Source organism: Bubalus bubalis, chromosome 8, assembly GCF_019923935.1.
Source record: "Bubalus bubalis isolate 160015118507 breed Murrah chromosome 8, NDDB_SH_1, whole genome shotgun sequence".
Taxonomy (NCBI): Eukaryota; Metazoa; Chordata; class Mammalia; order Artiodactyla; family Bovidae; genus Bubalus; species Bubalus bubalis.
In genome coordinates, this window is record NC_059164.1 from 19190118 (window position 1) to 19217464 (window position 27347).

At 38.6% G+C, this 27347-nt stretch overlaps 1 protein-coding gene across 3 annotated transcripts in view; it reads right to left on the reverse strand.

The window, feature by feature from the left end:
* The window catches only part of THSD7A (thrombospondin type 1 domain containing 7A), a 492988-nt gene that overhangs the window by 57359 nt on the left and 408282 nt on the right, over positions 1 to 27347 (reverse strand). For all 3 annotated transcript variants that reach the window (XM_045166358.1, XM_045166357.1, XM_045166359.1), the window contains exons 10-13: positions 25832 to 25964; positions 24326 to 24429; positions 11276 to 11470; positions 9321 to 9584 (exon numbers count right to left, since the gene is read on the reverse strand). In XM_045166358.1, coding sequence (XP_045022293.1) covers positions 9321 to 9584; positions 11276 to 11470; positions 24326 to 24429; positions 25832 to 25964 — 696 coding nt within the window. The remainder of the gene's footprint in view (positions 1 to 9320; positions 9585 to 11275; positions 11471 to 24325; positions 24430 to 25831; positions 25965 to 27347) is intronic.

The following is a 27347-nucleotide window of genomic DNA, read 5'->3' on the forward strand; positions in this document are numbered from 1 at the left end:
CCCTATGAATTATGAAACCTTATAATACAATAGGCTTCCCTGGTGGCTCAGCGGTAAAGAAGCTGCCTGCAATGCAGGAGACGCAGGTTCCATTCCTGGGTCGGGAAGATCCCCTGGAGGAGAAACTGGCAACCCACTCCAGTATTCTTGCCTGGAAAATCCCACAGACAGGAGCCTGGAAGGTTATAGTCCCTGGGGTAGCAAAAAAGTGGGACATGACTTAGTGACTAAACAACTACAACAACCTCAACAACAACATAACACAACATGAGTAATGAACAACTTTGTGGCTTTATCAATCAAATTATCATAGTCATCAGCAAGATTACCACACCTAATCATTTCACTGAAGTTAGTCTATGGGGTCACACAGAACTGGACACGATTGAAGTGACTTAGCAGCAGCAGTGTTATCTTAGGGCTTCCCTTGTGGCTCAGCTGGTAAAGAATCAGCCTGCAATGTGGGAGACCTGGGTTCGATCCCTGGGCTGGGAAGATCCCTTGGAGAAGCAAAGCCTACCTGCTCCAGTATTCTGGCCTGGAGAATTCCATGGGCTGTATAGACTATGGTGAAGGTGAAGGTGAAGTCGCTCAGTCGTGTCCGACTCTTTGCAACCCCGTGGACTGTAGCCTAACCAGGCTTCTCCATCCATGGGATTCTCCAGGCAAGAATACTTGAGTGGGTTACCATTTCCTTCTCCAGGGGATCTTCCCGACCCAGGGATCGAACCCAGGTCTCCCACATTGGAGGCAGATGCTTTAACCTCTGAGCCACCAGGGAAGCCCGTATAGACTATGGGGTCATCTCAAAGAGTCAACTCGACTGAGCGACTTTCCCTCCCTCACTCAGTGTTATCTTTCCTCTAAGGCATTGGGGAGGGGGAGGAGTCAGAGCCCAAAAGAAAGGATGTGGAATAAAACATAATAGCAGATATTGTTGATAAAGACAAAGGTAAATAGATTTTTCTCTGCTGCTGTTGCAAATAATGAATTGTCCTTGTTAGTTAAACTTTATTTTAAGCAGTGAAACACTTTGTTCCTAAAAGGTAGAAAGCCCAGTCCGTGTATGGGGGATCCTGGAGGCTATGTTTGACAGCCTGGCCTGAGGGGCTCCATGGAGCCCAGTTTAAAACCTTATAAGTACTAGTTAAGTTGAGGTCTCTGTGACATGGAGCACACAGAACTAAGTGATAACCCCAGAAGTATTCCCATCTCATACAGCATGAATGGTAGCTGCAGGAAAACTGCCAAGGAAAGTCACCCTCAACCTCTATGGTCCTCCTTCAGGGAGCCTGTTAGGAAATAATACTGGTACCCACACTTTATTTACACTCCACCCTAGACACCTGGTTTCTTTTTGTGCCCACATATCCACAGTAGCCCCTTCTTTATTTCCCTGGTTCTTTAAACTTGCATCTTCTACCTCAGGAAAAGTCTCTCACTCTCTGCCTGTCTTTTTACATTTGAAGGGAAAAAGATCTCAACTGTGAAAGATGACTGTAAAAGCAAACACTAGCTTTATCTGTGTTATCAAATGAAAGGTTTAAATTCTAAAATGAATTAAGACATTAGAAAAATACTACCAACTGAAAAAGTTTCTTAGAGAAATCAGCACGCCGTTTCAGCTCATTTAAAAAATTAAAAATTAAAAAATTGCCTCTTTTCCTGGTTTAATGAAACATGCTGTTCCTCAAATACAGGCATCTACTACAATAAGGAATAATTTCTCACTCCATTTTGTTTCTAATTAACCTTTAACGTTAACCTTATATCATCTTCTATAGAATTTCATTACAAAAAGGAAAACATTCCAGGCATATTATGGTTCAGTGGTCATGTAGGTTATTTCAGAATCTACTTTCTTCATATACATAATTAATTTTCTCAGATGTACTCTGAGCTCCACAATGTCTTAAAAGTACATGTTCTTGATCTAAAATTTACTTGTAAATTGAGTAGTCTCTGAATTTTAAAAATTTCAATTGGGCACTTGTACAAGAAATACACTTAGGATGCATTCCTTTTCTAAGTTTTGTTGATGGTCTTTTGTTTGTTCCCATAAATCCTAATAGGAAAAAAAAAAAACCCACACTTGGTGGCACATATACAAGAATTTCTGACTGATAAAGCAGCATCCAGCATTTACAGTTCCTTACAACACTGAGGGACGATCATTCAAACATGATACCTGTTTTCAAATCATCTATATCATAACTGCAGGAAACTGGTGGCATAAAGATGGAGACCATTTAGGTTATTATGCAATAATACTAAATGCTGTCATAGGGTGGGCTATCATTATAAAATGAAAATATCTTACTAGAAAGCCTTTGTTTCACTTGTAAAGTTTTCAGAGCTTTCTTTTTATTAAAATAATTAGTATTGCAGTACAAACCCCTTATGAAGCAACCTGTAAGAATGACTGCAACAGCCAGAAAGGGTTTTGCAAAATATTAAATTTTAATGGGCATCCTTTGAACCCCACTGATGCTTCCAAAACTAACTGCTAAAGCCATTCGTTACTGTCCAGAAGGTTCTCTGTGATACCATTCATAAACATGCGAGGCAAAGAGAGAAAGCATGAAAGAATCAATATAAATCATTCTATTTTAGAATTAATGTTAAAGGGAAATTAATCTTATACCACTGAGGCATTAGACAAACTATGCTGAACAATTCAATAGTGACTGTAGTTAAAAGACTGAAATAATTAAAAGAGTGTAATGTGTCCTGGAACAAGCAGCACAACTATCTGAATGCCAGCATGGTGGTCAAAAGGCAGTACAAAGTCCTAGAATTTAGTCACTGGATTGTGAATACTGAGTGCACAAAGTCAAATGCACACACAACACTTTAATGCAATACCGTACTCTGTTTATAAATAGAACAGTAAATAAACACAGCGCTCTCTCCTATTTCCCTGAGCCAGAAAAAAAGACTTTCTTCATCCTCAGGGCAATCGTTAACTTGCCAATATCCTTTCACAGAAGATCCTACAGAATTCATTCTGTTTTCAAAACCATACCTAAATAGGCATTCACCTTATAAAGATCCATGTTTACAAATTTTAAAAACTTCCTAATGTTTGTGCTCCTCCCCACAACTGGTAAGCAAGGGAACTATCACCCATTAGGTGTTGATTGTTTTGACACCCTCTGCACACCCCCACCTCCCCGCCATCTTGTCAGAATGCAGATGACTTGGCAGCTCTGCAATGTGGGCTGAATTTCCAGTGGCTTTTCTGGGATGTCTACGCTGCTGGTCTGAGTAAGAAGGGTTCAAATCCCAGTTGGCAAATGATAGCCTAGGCTGACAGCCTATTTTTGTAAATAAAGTTTTATTGGAACATACCTGTGCAATTCACTCACATATTGTCTCTGGCTGCTTTCATGCTATAACTGCAGAATTGGGTAGTGGTTACAGATACCTTTTGGCCTGTAGAGCCTGAAATATTTGCTTTTGGCCCTTTAGGAAAACATTTGATAACAAGTAATTTAACCATACACAGTGGAGCCTAGTAGGCTATAGTCCATGGGGTCGTAAAGAGCCAGACATGAATGAAACAACTGAGTGCACACGCAACTTAACCTAAAAGCTGATTCTCAAGCTTCCTCAGAGTCTGTCCAAGTTGGTAAGTATTTTATAGGTATCAATAGCAATATATAAAATTACTTTTAGGTGATAGGAGACCTATGTGTACATAACAGCATGAGCTCAAGAAAAACAGTCGTATGAAATAGGCTTTTTTGCTTATTTGAGATTAACAAATGATAAAACATCACAAATAAAAATGAGTTCAATTTTAGAATATCTGTTGAGAGTGCATTGTGGCTTAAACTCGATATGAGGAACATCAAAGACAAATATGCTGAGAGTAAAGATTGAAGAGAAGTGTCTAGAAGAAGTTACATAATTCAAAGAGCTCAAGACTTGAGTATCTGGCACTTTTACAATTTATCCCATTTACCTTGAAAGCATTGTTTTGAGATAAATCTAATAGAAATGTTACTCCTTATTTTCTCAAGGGAAGTTGAGTGGACACAAAGAGAATTAAATAAAAATTCAATATTCCCAATTAAAGCTGTAATCATAGGCTGGGAAAAAGCAAGTTGTCATAGTTGCTAATGTAAAGCAAGAGATAAGCTGTTGTCCAAATCTGGTGTTGTGCAAATCAGGCAATTCTGAACCTACCTACAATTCAGTAGGCAGAGAGAAGCACACATACTTGATGAAGAGCATGTAGAAAGTTTGTGGATTATATATGTTTATTCCAAAGATCTTAGTTGTTCTCAGTGATCTGTTTGATTATATCCCAGAATTGTGACGCAGAGGGAAGGGCACTGTTTGAAAAAGTGTCCAAGCCTGATTGTAGATCAAACACAGCTACAAAAATTCCCTCCAACTCCTCACTCATTCATTCATTCTACAAATACTTACTGAGCACCTACTGTTCTAGTGCTTGGGATACATGAGTGAATAGAGTAGTCAAAGATAATTTCATCAATCTATGTTTTTGTACAGGAGATACAACATAGATAAAAATATAATAAATAAATTACATGGTATGTTATAGAGTGATATATGCTTTTGAAATACAAAATGTTGAGCAGAAAAAGGGGTTTTGGATGATCTGGGTAGGGTTGAGGGACAGCATAATAAAATCTGTTACATTTCAATAAGAATCTTGTATACATGCACCTTGCATAAGCTAGGTTACCTCTATGATTCTTCAAAATATTGAGGTTAAATGATATCATAATTCCGGAAGTTCTACCTCTTGTTATGTGAAATTTTAAGAGTGATTAACTGGAGAAGTACCTAGTACTATGTGCATAGGCAATCAATTTCTAGGAAATCAATTAAGTTCTTTGGAACAGACCCTGATGCTGGGAAATACTGAGGGCAGGAGGAGAAGGAGGCAACAGAGAATGAAATGGTTGGATGGCATCACTGAATCAATGGACATGAGTTTGCGTGAACTCTGGGAGATAGTGAAGGACAGGGAAGCCTGGCGTGCTGCAGTCCATGGGGGCAAAGAGTTGGACACGAGTTAGCGATGAACAACAACAACAATCAAGGTCTTAGAGGATTCTAGCAGTGAGGAGAAAATGTGTAATTTGGTTTTTGAATGATTTACAGTCTGTTGCCAATAGTGACACTGTCCAGATTTCATAGCAAAAGTAAATATACGTAGTTTGTATTATGAGGTTAGGACACATAACAGCCAAAAATCTATTCATATATTAACATTTGCATGGGAACTATATTTAATACCATGTATCAGGAGGGGTGAACATTTATTTGGCTCCCAGGTATACTTTAAGATCTGATTTTTGGAGTATTGGTATTGCTTTTCAGTACAGAGTCTATCACTATGAGAAATTCCAGACAGAATTGTGCCTTGAGTTACAGATGCTTTAAAAAAAAAATGGTAACCACATGGGAAATGACCTAAAATAATATACTTGAACTGATGACAGTCAAACTGTTTTATCAGTATAATAACTGATAATATGATCCACAGATGGATAACACAGATTAAATAGAAATGCCATAAGGCCACTATTGAACAGGACAGGGGATTAGTGTCTTTGCACTCCACACACGTGGGGATCAATTTTATGTTTAAACTGAAAGCTGTAAGAGACTTTTCTTGAAAGCCACTTTAAAACCCCATTTCCACCATACATCTGGAAAGCTGATTTGGCCAAGCAAAGGCAGGGGTCATAGAAACTGCAATTTAGAGAACGCCTAGGATAGAGTATCAAAGTGATAGCATTCCACTATCAGGATTGACAGAACATCAGTAGTAATTCCAAAGAAATCAGGCAATAGAGAGTCAATTTCCTCAGACTTTGAGTAAAACTGTTAGCAAACACTAAAATATCCCACTGGACACGCATCATAGATCAGATTTACTGAGAAAGGAGTAATGATGGATAGACACAAAGAACTAAATTGGAACAGTTCACTTGAAGAACTTCAACCCATTCACAATTTCCATGAAGTTCAGTGCTTCTAGGGACCCACCTTTTTCCTAGATGTGCTTTTCTTTTAAAATACAGTACTGAATTCTTCGTGCTTTGAATCGACAGTGCTAAGGTAGGAAGTCTACTGCTTTTGGTCAATTTCAGTTTTTTCTGTAGTTTTTTTCAAGGGATCAAACCTTTTTTTGGAGAAGACTCTTGAGAGTCCCTTGAACTGCAAGGAGGTCAAAGCAGCCAATCCTAAAGGAAATCAGTCCTGAATATTCATTGGAAGGACTGATGCTGAAGCTGAAACTCTAATACTTTGGCCACCTGATGCGAAGAGCTGACTCACTGGAAAAGACCCTGATGCTGGGAAAGATTGAGGGCAGGAGGAGAAGGGGACGACAGAGGATGAGATGGTTGGATGGCACCATTGACTCCATGAATATGAGTCTGAGTAAGCTCCAGGAGTTGGTGATGGACAGGGAAGCCTGGTGTGCTGCAGTCCATGGGGTCACAAAGAGTCAGACACGACTGAGCTGATTGAACTGAACTGAAACATTTCATGAGAGTCACAAGATATTTTTAAAGTTTTCTTTTTCTTTTTTTCCTAAAAATAAGATTGACTGTTAAGTGGTTGACCGAAGCACTCATGCATCTAATTAGCAGATCAGGGTAAAAGAGAGAACAGATGAGAGTCATTCTGAAAGCTTACAGGCTATATTAAAAACAAACGATTATCTTGGTGATTCACTACGAGTAACAATTTAAAACATGAGCAAACACTTACATGCTACAAGTCAGGAGAAACATTTTTAAAGTGATCTCCAATTTTACGTTTTAATGACTAACTATGGATCTTCTACATTATCATCATATCACCTCAGAATGGCAAGTGTGTTTACATTTTTCCTGCTATATATAGCACCTATGTTATTTAACTTATACACAGAGTACATCATGCGAAATGCGGGGCTGGATGAAGAACAAGCTGGAATCAAGATTGCCAGGAGAAATATCAACAATCTCAGGTATGCAGATGATATCACTCTAATGGTAGAAAGTGAAAAGGAACTAAAGAGACTCTTAATGAGGGTGAAAAGAGGAGAGTGAAAAAGCTGGCTTGGAAACTCAACATTCAAAAAACTAACATCATGGCATCTGGTCCCATCCCTCCATGGCAAATAGAAGGGGAAAGTGTGGAAGCAGTGATAGACTATTTTCTTGGGCTCCAAAATCACTGCAGACAGTAATTTCAGCCATGATATGAAAAGACGCAAGGTCTTTGGAAGGAAAGCTATGACAAACCTACACAGCATATTCAAAATCAGAGACGTCACTTTGCCAACAAAGATCTGTATAGTCAAAGCTATGGTTTTTCTAGTAGTCATCTACCACTATTAGAGTTGGACCATAAAGAAGGCTGAGTGCTGAAGAATTGACGCGTTTGAACAGTGGTGCTGGAGAAGACTCTTGCGAGTCCCTTGGACAACAAGGAGATCAAACCAGTCAATCCTAAAGGAAATTAGTCCTGAATATTCACTGGAAGGACTAATGCTGAAGATCCAATACTTTGCCCACATGATGCAAAGATCTGACTCTTTGGAAAAGACCGTGATACTGGGAAAGATTGAAGGCTAAAAGAGAAGGGAGTGGCACAGGATGAGATGGTTAGATAGCATCACTGACTCATTGGACTTGAGCACAGTCCGGGAGACAGTGGAGGACAGAGGAGCCTGGTGTGCTGCAGTTGATGGGGTCGCAGAGTCGGATACACTGACTTAGCTACTGAACGACAAAAATGTTATTTGATACAGAGAATAAAAAAAATTACTCTTACAGAAATTTTTCAAGGCATACTAAACTTAATATTGTTCTAAATGCATAGAATAATCTTAAATTTAGAAATGCACATATACAAAATTCTTATATCCAGAGCCTCAACATAATGGAGTCTTATAATGGGGGCTCCTATCACTAGACTTTGATATAACAGTAATTATTAAATAAGGTTAAAAAAAAAGGGTTTTTGGAAACTTCATTTTGGGGACAGATTTAAGAGATTCCATAAGCGTGTCAAAATGATACCCCATAATGGTTTATCTATGTGAGATGATCCTATTAGTTCATGATGTCTTCTGAACTATATAATAAAACTGGAGGAGTTCTGTTCCAATAGCAGAAGCTATTGCAGCAAGGTTGGCGGGGAACTGCCATGTACCTCTCTCCTAGTAGTTTAATTCATCTTTCTCAGGTCACCTCCATGAAGGGAGGAAGATCACTGTCCAATGTTTGCAAATACTGGTACAAACAATATTTTGTGACATCCGCGACATCCTCAAGTGACATCCGTCATTCAGGCTGACCCATAGGAAACTGATCTCATTCCATAATAAAATGACAGATACATTAAAAGAATGAACAAATATTGCTTAAAGCTGACTATATTATGACATAGAACCAAAGAGTTCACTACATACTTTGGCCAAAACCATTCTTCACAAACTTTTGGCAACTCATTAACACAGTAAATTAGCTTCTTTTTTTTTTTTTTGATATACTTTTTGTTTCTTTAGAAAACAAAAATTTCCTAACTCTACATATCTTTTTCTGGTTTTGTTTGTTTGGGCCAGTCTCAACTTAATGATGAATAAACAAGGGATACTTGAGTTTTCACAAATTATGGCTTTCAATCTTTCTCCTCTGCCACTGAATGTACCTTAGGCATGTCATGAATCTTGCCAGTTCAGTTCTTAAAAGTCTGTCTAGTTCAAAACTTTATTCTCAAATTATAGTGACATCTTCTCTACTCCTCCCCACTCTCTGTACACAGACTTGCTGGGGATTGTCAAGCCTACTCAGCCCCAGAGGAGGTCTCTGGCACTATTCTGCCTACATGTAAGGTGCTGGCTTCGCTGGTGGCTGACTTGGTAAAGAATCTGCCTGTAATGCAGGAGAACTAGGTTCAGTCCCTGGGTTGGCAAGATCCCTTGGAGGAGGGCATGGCAGCCCACTCCAGTATTCTTGCCTGGAGAATCTCATGGACAGAGAAGCCTGGCAGGCTGCAGTCCATATGGTCACAAAGAGTTGGACACGACTGAATGACTAAGCACTGCACAGCAAGGCTTCCCTGTCCACCAGCTTTGGGACTTGGTTGCCAACTTCTGGACAATGAGACAAGTGCCACTGAATGCCCTGTTATATATAAATGATAGACATACAGTGTGGTGGTGCCCCTGATGTTCAGTGTAGAACTCCCTTCAGTAAACTTTCATTTCCCTCCATTCTGAAACATGTGCATTTCAACCCCAAAGATAACGAATGTTCAACAGTGAGGAAAAACTGGACTACCGTGGCTGTTGCACCTGGACGTCTCCACGAGCCTGCCATTCTGGTCATAGCACGCCATCGCCTGGTAGCGATATCCTTGACCACATTCCTTGATATCTCCTTGGACCTTCATTCCCAGCAACACTTCCGCCTTCCCCTCGGGCAAAATGCAGTCGGACCAGTTTCCCACAGGCTGTGCGTTATACTTGTCACAGGGACAGTACTGCGTCTCAATCAGGGGGTACAGATGAGAATTTTTACATTTTTCCTTCTTCTTACTTTTTCCTGTGGAGAAAATTAAGTCGGAAAATACCATTATTAATACCAAGCATCCCTAGGTTTTTTTTTTTTCTTTCCTACCTTCCTTTCTTTAACTGTATTCAACTGTAGCCTATAAATAAATGCTACTTTCTCCCTCTGCAGTGCTTTTTATGTATGTTTTTGTTATACTGGGTGCTTTGCATAGTGAAAATTTTCTTTTTGTTCTCAGTTTAAAAAAGCCCATTTTGAATAAGGCACTAACTGTTGTGCTGAATTTTACACTCCTTGAAAGGATTAAAATCCTCTCAAATGATCACGTGCTTTCAGTGACTGGGGAGTCTGAGGTAACTGCATAAATATCTGCTTTATAATCTGTGCAAAAATATGACATGGAGAGACAGTCACTGCACAGGCCCACACAGTTAACTAACTTTCTGTTAAGTCCAAATAAATGGTATAGTTATATAAGGGGACCCCACTCCAGTACTCTTGCCTGGAAAATCCCATGGACGGAGCAGCCTAGTAGGCTGCATCCATGGGGTCTCTAAGAGTCGGAAACGACTTCACTTTCACTTTCAGTTTTCACTTTCATGCATTGGAGAAGGAAATGGCAACCCACTCCAGTGTTCTTGCCTGGAGAATCCCAGGGATGGGGGAGCCTGGTGGGCTGCTGTCTATGGGGTCGCACAGAGTCGGACACGACTGAAGCGACTTAGCAGCAGCAGCAGTTCAGAAAATGAGAGTTTCGCATTTACTTTTCTGATTGTGAGTTCACACCTTTCAATAGTTCTGAAGAACAATCATTTTGACATACTTGGTGATTAATGTAGGGAATAATGATATTAAAAATGAAAATGTTTAATATCAAATAAAAATATTAGAAATAGTTTGTGTGTAAACCTAAATAAATTCCCTTGTAAGATAAAAACTTGAGTATAATAGTAATATGTGCCTGAATAAAACCATTATTTTAATTAGATTACATATATTTATCTCATATATATTAATTATATTGCACATAACTAGTTACATATGTCTTATATATATATATTTAACTTTCATAAGCTGCCTTATACAGTTTTCAATAGTCTTCATTATGACAGCTGGTCCATTTTACCACTTAGAATTCTGAATACTCTAGTAGAATGAGCGTTTTTAGGTTTCTCTGGCCACTGACAGTGTTTTTGCATCAGAGTTTAGTTCAGCATGATGGCTCCTGTTTCTGTTCATTATGCTTTTTGCCACTGTGACTACCTTTTAAAATAAAGCTTTCAGATACAGAATTAATGTCGTATTTTTCTTCTAGATGATGAAGGATAATCTGAGGTTGTGACAAGGAGGATGACTTAAGAAAATCAAGTTGCAACCTCTCCCTGGGTTCCTAAAAATCTTTTTTTCTAAGCATCTCACAGTCTATTGATAATTCAACAAAAGTACATGTTAAAACCAAAGAGTAATCTAGCACAGATCGTTTAGGCAGACAGAGTTCAATTTTCAAGGCTACTTTTTCTACTAAAAGTACATAATGCATCTGTCACGGCCACCTTATGTTAAAATACAGCTCTGAATCCACTGCCATATTAAGTGTTACGACAGCAAGAATAAGGCATATCCGTGCATTTTCCAAATACATTGTCAGAACTATCTTGTTCTGATTTTTTATTATGTTTTTCTGCCTTGGCAAGTGTTGGCTTTGGCATCCCAATTATTCTTACCAACGATAGCACGCTTTCTGGTCCTAACTGCGCCGCAGTCTCCGTTGCATGAAGAAAACCTGGACCAGCTGGTGAGCTGACAGTCATCTTGGCAAGGCATCTGGCAGGCTTGGGTGAGGGCTGGCACGGGGCCTGCATACCGGAGGCATTCATGGATGCCAGCCTGCCCTCCATCTTGCTTTCGACAAGTAATGGCTAAAGGAAAAGCAAAGGGCTATTTATCATGAATTTGAATGTCAGTAATTACCCTTAATCAGGAATTAACCGAACATTGTTTTACTTAGGTGGAGAAATCCTCTTCTGGCTCTTTATTTGCAGCAGAAATCTGGTAGGAGTGTTTCTAGTAATCACAGGGGTCATTAAATTGATCCTATAGCATTTTTAAAATAACAGATATCTGTCAGACACAACAGAAGCAAACACATGCACACAGCAGGTTTTATTAGATGTCATTAAGGATTTTAGGGCTTCCCTGGTGGTTCAGATGGTAAAGAATCTGCCTGCAATGCGGGAGGCCTGGGTTCTATCCCTCGGTTGGGAAGATCTCCTGGAGAAGGGCATCCATTCCAAGATTCTTGCCTGGAGAATTTCAAGGACAAAGGAACCTGCCGGGCTATAGTCCATGGGGCTGCAAAGAGTTGGACATAATTGAGCAACTAATACTTTCACTTTCAAAGATATTAAGTCACATGTGGATTATATTTAGAAATGAATTATTTAAAAGAGAAAACAGACAGGCTCTGCTGCCTATGGAAATTTCCAGGCAAGAATACTGGAATGGGTTGCCATTTCCTACTCCAGGGGATATTCCCAATCCAGGGATCCAACCCACGTCTCCTGCATTAGCAGGAAGATTCTTTACCACTGTGCCACCTGGGAAGCCCCTAGAAGGGTCTTAAGTGGCAGTCAACTCTTTGGAAGGTTTGGGTAGGGGAGAATGCTTATGAAACTTGTCACAGAGCTCCATTTGCATAAAAGAAGCATGTTTCTTTTTAAAATTACATTGAAAGCTTGTTGTGATGGCTTTGAAGTGATTAATGATTAATGGGAGAGGGCAGTGTCAAAGTCCCTCCCTACTTCCCTCTGTGTACAAGTTCTTCACATGCACAAATAACAAGCATGAGTTTAAAATGAAGACAAGGGTGGGACGAATTGAGAGAGTAGCACTGAAATATATATGTTACTATCTGTAAAACAGATAGTTAATGAGAGGTTGCTGTATAACACAGGGAGCTCGACCCAGTGCTTTGTGGCAACCTAGAGGGGTGGGATGGGGTGGGAGAGGGGAAGGAGGTTCAAGAGGGAGGGAACATGTGTATACTTATGGCTGATTCATGCTGGTGTACAGCAGAAACCAACACAACAGTGTAAAGCAATTATCCTCCAATTTAAAAAATTAAGACAAAACTTTTAGCAATCTTAATCTATCACATCATAGTTGACATTTCCAATAATTACATATGGAGTCTCAAAAAAGGGTCAAATAATTTTGGTTTATATATTTTAGTTTTCCCAAGATATTGTTTGACTGAATTTTTAAAACCAAGTCATTGTTTTTTTACCTATGGAACATAGACGTAAAATTGCTTTAAGGTAAAATGTCTTAAAGAAAAAGAGCAAGTGATGTCTAAGTCCTCTTTCCTCCCGCAGCCGTTTCCCCCCTATGGGTTTTAGAAATAATTCATTTTTTATTGAGGAAGCAGAAGAAACATTTAGACCTTGGTCCTAAAGTTAAGGCTTCATTGGACCAGCCTAAATGGCCCAGTCAGACTGATTTACGTGGGCCTTTCAGGTTTTTGGTCTAGGCTGACACTGCAGCCTAGAGTCAGACCCTCTGGATCTGTATGTTAAAACTCAACTACTCTGTAGTACAGGAGTATGTGATGGGGGTGTGTAAAAAGATTTAACAGCTTTATCCAAGGAAGACTTTCTCTGTGTACGGTGAACACAACTTGTTGGTACTGCTGTAGGAAAAGTTACATTAATTGGGCAAATGCAGGTGAAAACACTTATTTCTTAGCTCTAGATCTCTCTTCATTTAGTATGCATAACACTGGAAGAGCCAATCTGTATGAAATGAACAGAGGTCCATGAATTTTAAAGATGTGAAAACCTGGTTGAGGGGAGAGTGGTAGACTTTAGGAAGTTGATGTGACAGGAAAAAACATTAAGTGCTCCAAGAGATTCTCACCTCTTGGAAGAAGAGTTGTCTGGTGGACTGCAGTCATCAGACCAGTGCCAGGTAGAGGCTCTCACATCAAGCTGCAGATGATCATCACCTGGATAGCTTTGGGAACATGCGCATGCCCTTGCTAAACTCCAACATTCTGATTCAACTGGTTGAGGGCAGGGTCCCAGGCATTAATATCATTTTTAAAGCTCCCTGGTGATTCAAACGCGTATCAGTGAAATGAGACCACTGCTCTAGTAGGCAGTGTATTTCCAGGGGCATCAGATACTCCTGGAATACTATTCAAGTTGAAGATTTCTGGATTCATTCCAAAGCTCCTGGATGAGAGCTCTGTGTGTGGGGTCAAGGAATATGCATTTATTTTCAAGTTGCTCAGATGGTCCTCATGTCCATTCAAGCTTAAGTCCTACAGGCCTGAGTATTCAAGTCACTAGGATATGTTTGTCTGAGACTTGTGACTAAAACTGAGGGTACTCTGGTGCCCAAGTTCCCAAAGCTTGGCACTGTGCCAAGGCTGAGCACGTGGGAATGAGCTAAGGGGAACTTAAACTTGGAGTACAAGGAGTATACCAAAACGAGCATCCAGGTAGGTGGGAAGACTGTTACCTGTGGATTTGTATAGGAGCAATCCACAAAATGAAGTATATTAATAAGCTCATGTGATTTTGCAATTCTCTCTACACCTGCTTGAACACTTTATACAAAGGAAGCTCTGATGGTTTGTGGCCAAAGTTGCCCCAAGGATGCTTAAGAGGAAGGATTGATAAAGAGGAAAATATTAGATCTTTACTCATCAGGATATGTAGGAACCTCAAAAATGATTATTTTGGAAAATAAGAAATTTAACCATAAGAGTTCTAAGCTGTGAATAGAGTCACACTGTTTATAACTAAAAGAAAAAAAATCTAAAAAACTAAATTTATATTCTTAGAAAAAAGATGAATTTATCTAAGCATCCAATTTGGCTCTCTGAAATACAGACTTGACTATAAATCTTTTAAACTAAATGCAATTGCCTTGGGTTCTCCATTAAGGTTTTCTAAGGTTCTTTCTCATAACTTTTATTTCACAATTGTTCCAACCATCATCACATTAAGGGACATGAAAAACCAAAATAAAGTAAAACTACTATCAACACGATTCTAGAAAATAATTTCTTCTGTGCAAATCTATACCATTTATATAAATCTAAAGCCTATATTCCTGTAGCACGCAAAATCTCAGAAAGTATTTCAAGTAGCTCAAAAGAAAAAAAAATGTAAAATTCCCATATTTATTCTCAGGAGCCCACTCAGCACTCCACTCCCTTTATCTGACAGTTTAGGCAGCGTATTTCGAATGAAATACTTATGCAATGTTATCCAAACAAGCAGCAGCAGTACCATTTGTACAATATATTGAAACTTATCATACATCTCAACTTGTTTCTATTCTGACTTGGAGGAAATACAACAATTCAAACAGGAATTTAATCTGAAATGAACTTCCTGCCATTAGGGTGAAGAAAATATAAATGTTTGGAAAGGAAACCATCTGAGTTCTCAACTGTATTAATCTTAGAAATCATCTTTAAGACACTGAAAATAGGGTGGTTTTCACTGCAGAAAAGATGCGTCATCCTAAGCATGGTTTCCTAGCACATGAGAAAGCTACATATACACAGACGATTGTATTTACAGGCGCAGGGTGCGTATCTTGCGTACAACAATTACGCAAGTTTTCCTTTGGGCTGAGGCCTTGTTAGGAAGATGGCCCAAACCCATGTTGCCCTATGGATAAATTACCATGAAAATGAGCACGAAAGCTTCTTAGTGAGGTCAGCATATATAAAAACAATTATTTTAAAGCAAAATTCCTTCTTTATGCTGATTATATCAATCTGATTTATAACGTTAGCTTATTTATATGAAGCACAGAAGTTATTTAAGTGTCATGGATGGGCAGCTTCTAGGAGGCTGAAAGCCTAGAAGATATCCATGTGACTACCTTGGGGGTTACTTGGAAATTAAGCAAGGCAAGCTCAGCCCAACAATACTGAGGAAATGTTGGAAAGATAAGTAAGAAAGCCAGTTTCTTCAACAAGTAAATGCTCTGAAGAAAGGAGCTCAAATTGTTATGTTAAAGGTGACTAAAGAAATATTCTAACCAAATGCAATGTGGAGACATTCATGAACCCAAATTGGAACAAACTGATTGTAAACAGACAATTTTGAGACAATGGGGGACAGTTAAACGTGGTATGAATATTAGACATGGTATGAATTACACTTAATTTTGTTTAGTGTTATAATAATACTTTTGTTATGTTTAAAAAATTGGATATACATCTTAACTGGGAGTTGTTTTAAAATACTCCAGCACGATATCTTTACCTGTGTGAGGAGTAGCTGATGACCAAGAGTGACAACATGTTACAATCTGTTCAAGTTATGTCAGTGGTGACTACATGGCTAGTATTTATTACATCAGTCTCTATACTTTTGTGTATCTTTGACACATCCCATACATTTAAATAAAAAGATTAATAAGTAGAATAAGTACAGCCAATTCCAGAGTGTTTCCATGTAAGTTGAATTTTGAGTTATGTTTTAAAGAGGAGAATAATAAAGGTTTCTGAAATGAAAGGCAATAGATAACATTGGGAGAAGGCAATGGCACCCCACTCCAGTACTCTTGCCTGGAAAATCCCATGGATGGAAGAGCCTGGTAGGCTGCAGTCCATGGGGTCGCTAGGAGTCGGATACGACTGAGTGACTTCACTTTATTTTTTCACTTTCATGCACTGGAGAAGGAAAAGGCAACCCACTCCGGTGTTCTTGCCTGGAGAATCACAGGGACGGTGGAGCTTGGTGGGCTGCCGTCTATGGGGTCGCACAGAGTCGGACACGACTGAAGCGACTTAGCAGCAGCAGCAGCTAACATTGGTTTGAGCTAAAAGGACATGGGTATCTGGGTTATGCATATATGAGTATGTAAATGGAAGGCTACTGATGCAGCTCTGAAGTAAATCTAATAGAATTCAGAATGGAGTTGCTCATCTTCATTTTTTTGAAGAGGAATGAAATGCCCTTACTGTTCAAGATGCACCAAAAGAAAGTATTCTATTGGTCTGTGGATTACCCTTCAGCATGTAAGGCCAAGTTGTCATTTCGTTTGAATAATCAGAGTGAAATAAATGACTAGATTGAAAATTCGTACACAGAAGTTCATTACAGGAAACAGAATAAGATCAATGCCCGAGTGGAGTGAAAGCTGTTAGATTTTATGTAACGAAGAGTTCAAGGAGCTCTGAGGCCTTATTTATTAAACTGAACCATATAAACAGGGCTTTTCCCACAGCAACCATGTCTGGACAGCACTGCAGACAGAATATGATGGGCTGACTGAGCAATTAAGAGGAGTGATTTTTTTTCCCCTATGATATTACGAAAGAAAAAAAAAAAGACAATAGTGAAAATGGATCATGTAGAAATAAAAGAGAAAAAGCTTAATGTGAGTGGGAGCTAGTTACCAAGAGACCTAATTGTGCTTAGAAATAAGACCAAACCTATAAATAATGCAAGAGGGCTCCAGTTGTTTACTACGTGGATTTAACGATCTTGGTCTTTCTCTGTGTGAAAGAGATTTTTCACGGACAAGTCTGCCAAATTACACTTCCTAATTACAATTTGTGACTGTAACTCTGGCCGAATGGAAAGAAATGCACCTTTTTTTTTTATTGATTCTAAATAGTTACCAGTGATCTCTAGTCTCACTGATGCTCTTAATATATGCAAAAGTCCTTGTGTAGAGACTTACTAGGAAATAATAATCAGCTCCCTGTGGAGCAGCACAGACCAAGGTCAGTTAGATCCTTGACTGGGAGCTGGGAAGGGTTAACTGACTGCAACACAACCAACAGGGCACTGAGGAACCATCACAAAAGACATCCCCGTGTCAAGCGTATTCTATCAGCTATTTAAAAAGCAGCAAATGCTACTCATTATTTTATGACAGGGCTCTCAGAGATCTAAAACAAAACCAAAATCCCCAAATCAACTAGAATGCTGATATTCATAGAAAACTAGAGGAAGTGATTTAAAAGCAGAAATAATTCTAGAAGTTTTAAATAACAACTTACCTCAATGAAGAATATGAAGATATTGTCTAGTAATGAGTAAGTATTAATAGTATATATATACAATATTAATATAATTAATATTAAATATCATGGGCTTCCCTAGTAGCTCAGATGGTAAAGCTTCTGCTGGCAATGCAGGAGACCCAGGTTCAATCCCTGGGTCGGGAAGATCCCCTGGAGAAGGAAATGGCAACCCACTCCAGTATTCTTGCCTGGAGGACAGAGGAGGCTGGCAGTCTACAGTCCATGGAGTTGCAAAGACTCGGACATGACTGAGCAACACACACACACACACACACACACACACACACACACACTATTATATATTAGCCCAAAGAAGAGTTTAAAAATCATGTCTGCACAAAATTTCTTTACAGTAAACTCCTTGGCTCTTTTCTATCTAGTTCTCTTTCTACGCCATTATTTTCATTCCTATTATAAAAGTCTCTAAAAATTAATAGATTAATGTGAGTTTCTGAGATAAATTGGCCCAGATCTTCTGGGCCTAACCCCAATAATGCCTCTAAGGTATAATATTTTAGAAATTAACTGAAAGAGAGATAGCAAGGGTATCAATACTGTTTAAGCCACTATTTGCTCACAAAAAATAACAGCATGAATTATAGTTAAGTACTTACATCTCACCTTATACAAATTCATTTAGATGTAATTTTGTTGGGAGGAAAATTAGAACCTTCCTTTTTATTCCTAGACTTTCCTTTTATAACCTTTTTAACCAATATGTGATACAGGATAAGGACTCCCAGGGCCTGGAAGGTCCCTGCCATGTGAGGCATACAATTGAAGTTTTTTTCTTTTCTGTGGTCTGGACTTGAGAATACATCTGAATCAGGCTGGCTTCCATGTAAAGGCTGATGTCAGATCTTAGTGATGGATCAACATCATAGTGGACATTCCTTGGCATGCAAGGATACAGAGTGTGTGGGAGATCAGGCAGGGTTGATCCTGGGGATTATTAACTCTAGTTCCATCTAAATTACAGAAAATACACTTGGCAGGAGGTAGCATCAAGATCAACACAGAGACTGAGAAAGAATAAATTTGAATTCATGAAATCCAAGGATCTAATCTATGATCTTTTTGGATCATATTCCTGATATATATATGTCATAAGGTAATAAACACTGTTAAAATATATATATTAGTAGTGGTTGACATTACCCCCTTAGGACAGTTATAGAGGAAAAAATAAATAAAATGTCCCAAACTGTCATTAATATGAGCCACCTCTTTTATTTTGAATGCAAATGTAATGATGACTCGAGCTACAGCTAGTAGGGCTATGTTTCAATGACATAGTCACTGACCAATCAATAATCTAGCCCTCTAAATGCCATCTAAACTGTAGAAATGTGAGCAGAGAGAAGAGACAATAGAGGTTACAGTTCTATTAAAAGTTTATACCAAGTGACTTGAATAGCACAAAGCAAATATAACCTGTATACATACAGCATTGAAACATGTAAAATATCATGTATGAAATGAGTTGCCAGTCCAGGTTCGATGCACGATACTGGATGCTTGGGGCTGGTGCACTGGGACGACCCAGAGGGATGGAATGGGGAGGGAGGAGGGAGGAGGGTTCAGGATGGGGAACACATGTATACCTGTGGCGGATTCATTTTGATATTTGGCAAATCTAATACAGTTATGTAAAGTTTAAAAATAAAATAAAATTAAAAAAAAATTAAATAGACTAGATATAATTTTGTTATTTGCATTTCTTTTATTGACAGAAAATAAGAAATATGCCTATTTCAAAAGCCTTCTAAAATTTCCCTGTGAGATTTAAGAATGATTTAAAGTTGCAAAAACCTGTTAATTCCTTCTTTAAAATACCTTTTTCTCCTCTCTCTTTTTAGTGCTTATACCACCAGATAAGGGATTCCCTGGTGGCTCAGCAGTGAAGAATCTGTCTGCAATGCGGGAGATGGAGGTTTGATCCCTGAGTCAGGACGATCCCCTAGAGAAGGAAATGGCAACCCACTTCAGTATCCTTGCTGGGAAATCCCATGGACAGAGGAGCCTGGTGGGTTACAGTCCATGGGGTCACGAAAGAGTCGGATGTGATTTAGCGACTAAACAACCACCACCACCACCAGATGAAATTTTCTGGAAGCACCATTCTCAATACCCAAAGCCTCACTAAAGTTCCTTATTACTCCTAACTCCCTATTGTATTCTAATGTAAAGCATTTCCATAAAGAGTACTTTCACATAAGTTTGAAATACACAGAATGTAGACTTGGTCATGACTGCATTTACCTGACCGGAGTAGAATCTTCCGATCTTCTTACACCTGTGTTATTCTAACTCATTTGTGGGGAAGGCTGATTCTCATTGCTTTGCTTTACAAGGAATGCCAGCACTGGGATGATAAGCAGCTACTGTTGGTGACTCATTAAAGAGACTCTGGGAACATAACTGCTTTCCAGCTCCTTTGCAATGCATCACCGTAGCTGATAGTTCCTACAGCTGGAATTATGCTAATAACAGGATTAAGAGTAAAACTGAACATCTGTCTATAATGGCTGTGCTGTGCTAAGTCCCTTCAGTCATGTCTAACTCTTTGCAAATGCTATGGACCATAGTCTGCCAAACTCCTCTATCCATGGGATTCTCCAGGCAAGAATATTGGAGTGGGTTGCCATTTCCTTCTCCAGGCTATGTTCCCCATATAGGGATCAAACCTGCATCTCTTAAGTCTCCTGCACTGGCTAATGTTTTTTGTTGTTGTTAGCAGGTGGCTAACAGTAGGCACAGGTGACTCAATATGAGGACGACGAGGGCAGCTTGCTAGAAGCTGGTAAAAGAATTAAGAGTTATTTTTTTTTTTTACTAATAGGAAAGGCTCAAGTCATTTTAGAAAAAATGAATGGTGACTAAGTGTTCTTCTGAGTGATGTGTAGTATATGAGACACACACATTATTTCCTTTCTATTCATACTTAGTAAATTAACTCTTCTTTTGGTTCATACAACATTTTTATTTAACTGAAGAAATTTAAATTAGCAATTCAAAATGTAGTTCACATCAGAATAAAGGACAAGATAAATCCTGTTCTTTTTGAGTCTTAAAATGCAGTGTTTTTACAATTAGTTTAGATCAAAATTTAAATTTGATCTGAGATTTCATAAGATTTTTAGTTATAAGAGAAAATTCACAGAGTATTTAACTCTCTTTAAAAAATAATCCCCTATGCTATACACACTGAAAATATTAGAGTTAAAAACTATATGATCGTCTTTGACTTACTTAGGTCCATCTCTGCTGCTACTGTCTGCTACTATGTCCTAAAGTTATTTTCTTCTATTACATGTTGAAACTCCATTTATTTTTACCCATTTTGACTACAGTGGTTCCAGTCTGAGCTCTTCAACGTTGCATTGCTACAACAATGCCCTGGCTGGCATCCAGACCCATGTGTCTTATCTTTCTAACTTACTCTGTACACGCTGACAGATAAAACACTGCTTTCATCAGGTCCTTGCTTGCACCACTTATCGAACAAGGTCTAAAATACTGATCCTGACATTTATGGCCCTCTACAAAATTACCCTGGGCTCCAGCTCACATCTTCAGAGCTTCAATCTATCCACTTCTCTGTGAACACATTTAGTTTTTTTTTGTTGTTGTTTTCCTTACCTCCGATGCTTAAATAATAGACTTGCTCTCATTTTCTAGTCTTTTCTCCTTTCTATTTAATCTAATATTATGGTACAAGTCAAGTCCCGGCTCATCCTTTAGATCTTTCTTAAGCTCTTTATGTTCAAATGACTACTTTTGCAATAGATTGGTTTCCGTCTTTATCTCCTCCTTGTTAGGCGATGTTACCAGTGATCTCATTTCCCTAAACAAATTAAGTTCCCTGGGCTGAACATCTTCATCCCTTCTTAACACTCACGACTCTTTCTACGCAGTCTTCCGAATGCAATCAGAGTCACAGGAGTGACTGGAATTAGAAAGTCTGGAGTATTAGAGAGGAAGGAGGAATAGCTTCTCCATAGTCTTTGCTCACTGATGATAATTTTCACTACATCATCTTACAATTTAGTAAGATACTAATTTCTTACATTCTTATTTTAATTATTCAAAATAGCACAATTTGGCATTTTTAAAAGTCTCTGGATAAGGGCAAAGATGAAAATAAAACAAGAGTCTGAGAGGCCAATTCTGCAGAGTGCTGAAAACAGCTATGACCATCAACAAAAGAATTCTTTGCCTTTCTACCAATAATACAAGATATTTCTACACTCTTAACTCTCTCCATTTCATACTTCTGTAGGAATATAGGCTCTGAGGAAAAATAAAATCTTTATCAAGGCAACAAAGAAAAAGATTATCTTCATACAGAATTTAAAGGGGTTCTTCTGAGTATATTTATGCAGACATTACTTGTTATAATGAACAGTCAACTACGAAGAGGAATAAGCAGAGGTTTTTAGATTTGGAAATGAAAAGATCACTGGTAATCACCAAAAGAAATGTTTTATACAGACTGTGTCAATAAAAAACTAAAGACCTTGTTAATACTGTTGCTTTTATGCCTACAGCGATCTATGCACACATTTATTAGGCCACGATCTAACAGGAAGGGGGAAGGAATTAGCATCTAATGAAGATTTACTATGTGCAAGGGCTTCCCATGTGGCTCAGATGGTAAAGAATCCGCCTGCAATGTGGGAGACCTGGGTTGGATCCCTGGGATGGGGAGATCCCCCGGAGAAGGGAAAGGCTACCCACTCCAGCATTCTGGCCTGGAGAATTCCATGGACTGTATAGTCCATGGGGTCGCAAAGAGTCGGACATGACTGAGCGACTTTCACTTTCACTATGCGAAAGCACTGTAAGGATCATTACTTTCTCAGCCTCAGAGAGAGGAAATGAATAAACCAAGGTTGTGCAGTCAAGTAAAAGTGTTCAAAACTAAAGCTGTTTTCACCCTGCGCAGTTTTCACATCTTAGAATTCCCTCAGTGCCTACAAAGTATAGTTTTCACCTGTTTTACCTAAATTCATGTCACACTTGGATGGCAGGATATTATCTGTGCATAGATTGTAGGATACAAAAAAATCGTAACAGATCATTTGGTCCAGCCCTCTTTTCTTTTTTTTCCCCATCTAAATAAACTGAGACCTAGAAAGGCAAAGGGATAAATAAAACTCACATTGTGTGAGTGAAAGAACTGGGACTAAAATTTAAGTTTCTTGATTCCTAAACGCATGCCTGTTTTCATTATTAACTCTATGCAGGGTCCAGACTGTATGCAAATGTATGCTTGATTCAAGGAGGAATTAGTAGGGCACGACAAGAAATCCTTATATCACTCAATTTCTCATGAATGGTTTGAAATGGGGAGAAAAACTTTCAACTGTAAATACCTAAGTCTCTGAAACTGTGAAGGGAGAGAGTTATTTTTTAGCCGATGTTGATGGTAGAGGATACACAATGAAAAATAAGTATTAACACAAAATCCTGAAAAACACTAACTAGTTAATGTTAATTGTAAACTAAATGTTTCAAATGAAGATTTCTAAAATGACTTTCAAAATAGAAAATTCTTACCAAAAATGATGCTATTTTTTTTTTCAAATTTAAAAAAAGCAATCTTTACTCTGTAAAGAAAAGCGGTCCCAGTTGAAATCAGCAAAAACTGGAATCCAATTCTGTATGTTCACACTTTCGCAATATCATCAAATATGTAACTACAAATGAGGGTGTAAAATATGTTTTTATGAATTAAAGAAAGGTGGCTGTGTATTCAATTACATATTCAAAATACATTTTAAATATGTATCTGGAATTAAATGTATAAGCAGCATGAGTAAAAAGAATCATGTACTCTTTACAGAATGAATTTGCTACACGTATAAAGAACACTTTTCAAAGATTGGAATGAAAGTATTATCCATAATATCTAGTAAATAATCATGGAAAGCTGGAAATATTTCCATATTTCATTTCTGCAAGATACCATGTTATCTAGCAGTGTCGACAGATTGCAGTCCACATATGGCAGGTTTTGAGTACATAAATTTGCCATTTAAAAATCAGTACTAAATATGAACCAAATTGGGGGTAGCCATGACAATGACAAGAAAGTCATTGCTGAGAATTTCTGGGAAAGTTAACCAATTATATTACATTATATGCATGCACATACATAACGCATATGGGCAAAGATGTAAGAATCTTATTGATTGTTAAGGTGACAAGCAAAGTGTTACAGAATACCATGAGCCAAAAACTAATTACAAGAACAACAACAAAAACAAGCTGCACTGTACATGCTGATCATCTTTCAGATAAGCATGAATGGAAGTGCAACTAGAGGAGCTATGTTCGATCCCTGGGTTGGGAAGATCCCCTAGAGAAGGGAATGGCAACCCACTCCAGTATTCCTGCCTGGAGAATCCCATGGACAGAGGAACTGGGGAGGCTACAGTCCATGGGGTCGCAAAGAGTCGGACACAGCTGAGCAACCAAAACAACAACAATGACAAATGAACTACAAATGTCAAAGAACAAGGGACACAACTTAAAAGACAGGTCTCCGTGTTCTGGTGTGTGGTAGAATGGATAGTAGCCGATTTTTATGTGCTCTGCTTTGCTTGCCTAGTGTGGCATCAGAATAACAAACTCTACAGGCCAGCTAGTGGTTAAATTAGTGATGCTGGAGAAATGTGAAGCAAATCAAGTGTGGAATGGGACCTCCCACCTCTTGCCTGCCGTCCGGGCCCACAGCCCTCCTGCGCTCCAGGGCTGTCCTGTTGCACGCTCCAAGGGACAAGCTGGCACCGGCGCCATTTGTGAGTCTTCCACCTACATGGAAAGAACAGAAGCCGCATGGAGAAGAAGCAAACATGCCAGAGAAATCACAGGGATACAATGCCAAGGAGCCATGACTTTGACCACTACAGAAAGGAATTTGACAATGCTTTGGTCTTATCCAAATTCAATTTAAATCTTCATCAAGGAATTATAAAAAGCAGCACTAAATATAAAAGTACTTTCTATGGCCATGGAGACAAGGGTCCATCACAGTCAATTCCTTAAAGAATGAACTCTACTGATAGTATTTAGCATTTAAAAATGTCAAATTATTTAAAAAAATTTTTTTTTTAAGTTACATCATGAAGAATGTGGGATCTTAGTTTCTCAACCAGGGATCAAACCTGTGACCCCGTGCAGTGGAAGCAGATCCTTAACCACTGGGCCACCAGGGAAGTGCCATATTTAGCCTTTTTAATGATTAGGATTGCCAGCAAATGTAGCAGATGGTATCAGAAGTGATGTGTTTCATTTTAAAAAGGTATATTTATTTTATAATCAAGTTGTACAACTGCATTCAAGCCATGAGCCTTCTGTATAATGCTCTTTTGATTAGCATCGTAGGGGTAACTCAGAAGGTGCAAGTTATAATACACTTCACAAAAACAAATCCCTCAAATAAATAAGTTTGGGCTAATAATGAATGTCCATCATATAACCATACAATTATATTGTCTGTATTCTAGGAATTAAATACAGATAAATTAAGATGACAAATTTGCCATCAATTTCATCTTAAATTATTATTTTGTGATCACACATTCCATCAGTTGATGCCATAATATTTCATTTGTTGGCACTGAAAGTTTTGTCAGGACTGCAAATTTTCACTACATCAAGCTTTAATTAGGTACGTTTTAAAAATAATTATGGAAAAAAATTTACTCTAATAATTATCACGATGATGATATGTATAGCTTCAATAGCTTTAACTCCCTTGAGGTGACCAGAAATGAAGAGAACAGACATCTTATTAATATCACTGATATGAAGATGTCATTTCGTGAGCCAGAATGCCAGCATTCATGAAGAACATGTGCTCTCTGGAGCTCAGGAAGGACTGCTTTGGCTATTCTTGAAAGCACATGTTTCATAATTATTAATCACTTTTCTGCATTTCCTATAGTTTATATCAACAAAAGAATTTTCCTCAAGCTCCTGAAGCTAAAAATAGAACTTGGAAGTTTACACAAGTATCTGTGTCCCTGGAGATGATTTTGACAGCAAAGCAGCTCTTTAAAAAAGGCAAGAGATGGTGCCCACAGTCATAAGCATCCTCAGCTCCACTGAGTCTGCATATAGTGTTAGCTCCTTTTCTTAACATTGGAAAGAGTAGGACCTGAAGTGTTTCGTGCAGTGCGTTGCTCACAAGGCTTTTCTTTCACCCCGTTACCTGTAGCTTTGGCACACTTGAGGGGCCTCGCAGGCCTTCTCTTCATAGAGTGGATCCGTGCAGTCCCTGCCTCCATTGGCTGGCAGCTGAATGATGACCCGGTGCCGAGTCTGTTTCTTGATTCCGGAGTCCCCTGGAATGAAGCAGCTTTTTAACCTTTGTTCTCTGCACTGATAAAGAAATCTCCGAATACCAGCCTGTGTGAAGAAATTACATTGCCTCCAGCTACACGTGCTTTATGGAGAAGGAAATAGCAACCCACTCCAGTACTCTTGCCTGGAAAATCCCATGGACGGAGGGTCCATGGGGTGGCGAAGAGTCGAACACGACTGAGCGACTTCACTTTCACTTTTCACTTTCATGCATTGGAGAAGGAAATGGCTTCGACATCCCTGAATGAGAGGCCTCATTGAGTCGTTTCCTCAATTCTCCCAAAGACTGCTTATATTGGAAACCCAATCAATTTATATTAAAAATGTGAAGAATGGAGAAAATAGTTCCATAGTCAGCTAGCCTTCCTAAGGCTCCGTTACAACGTGACTGCTCTGTCGTGTGTTTCTTTCCCCTTGAGAAATATGGCAGATCTAATTAATTTATTTTTCTTTCCCTTAAGTTTATTTTCATCCCATTTCATATATAGCCCTGTTTACCACATGGGACTCATACACATCTAATGAATCTTTCTTACAAAAATATATTCAATGTTTTATGTGAAATTCTATTTCTTGGCTATTCACTTAATTTGAAATGTATAACTCATGAATTATTCTGGTCATTCATTATTCATGTTAAACAATTTAAGATCTTTAATTCAGGTCACATCCTAAACATCTGAGCTGTCATTTCCTAGAGACAGAATTTTTAGAGAAGCATTCAAAATAGTAATAATTATTGTAAATAAATTACTCCAAATTATGTTAAAAAACAATGTATCTAATTAAGGTTTCCCTTAGATGAAGATATCAACTTAACAGTGTTACTGATATAAAGTTGTTCAGAATTTTTTAGTATGAGAAACAGGTGACATATAAGACTGACAGCTTTGATAAAATATGTCTCAACTTACAATATATACATTTTAAAGATGAATAGTCATGTGTCATTTAACAGAGTTCCCCTGATGCATTTACATTTTTTCATAAGACAATTAAATATTTGAGATGTAGACTACAAAAACAGAGATATTTAGAAGGGTTAGTAGCCTTTAACACAATGAAAGTTTAGTCAGAAATGAAATGCTGCTGCTGCTGCTAAGTCGCTTCAGTCGTGTCCGACTCTGTGCGACCCCATACACGGCAGCCCACCAGGCTCCTCTGTCCCTGGGATCCTCCAGGCAAGAGTACTGGAGTGGGTTGCCATTTCCTTTTCCAACACATGAAAGTGAAAAGTGAAAGTGAAGTTGCTCAGTCATGTCCGACTCTTCAAGACCCCAGGGACTGTAGCCTACCAGGCTCCTCCTTCCATGGGATTTTCCAGGCAAGAGTACTGGAGTGGGGTGCCATTTCCTTCTCCATAA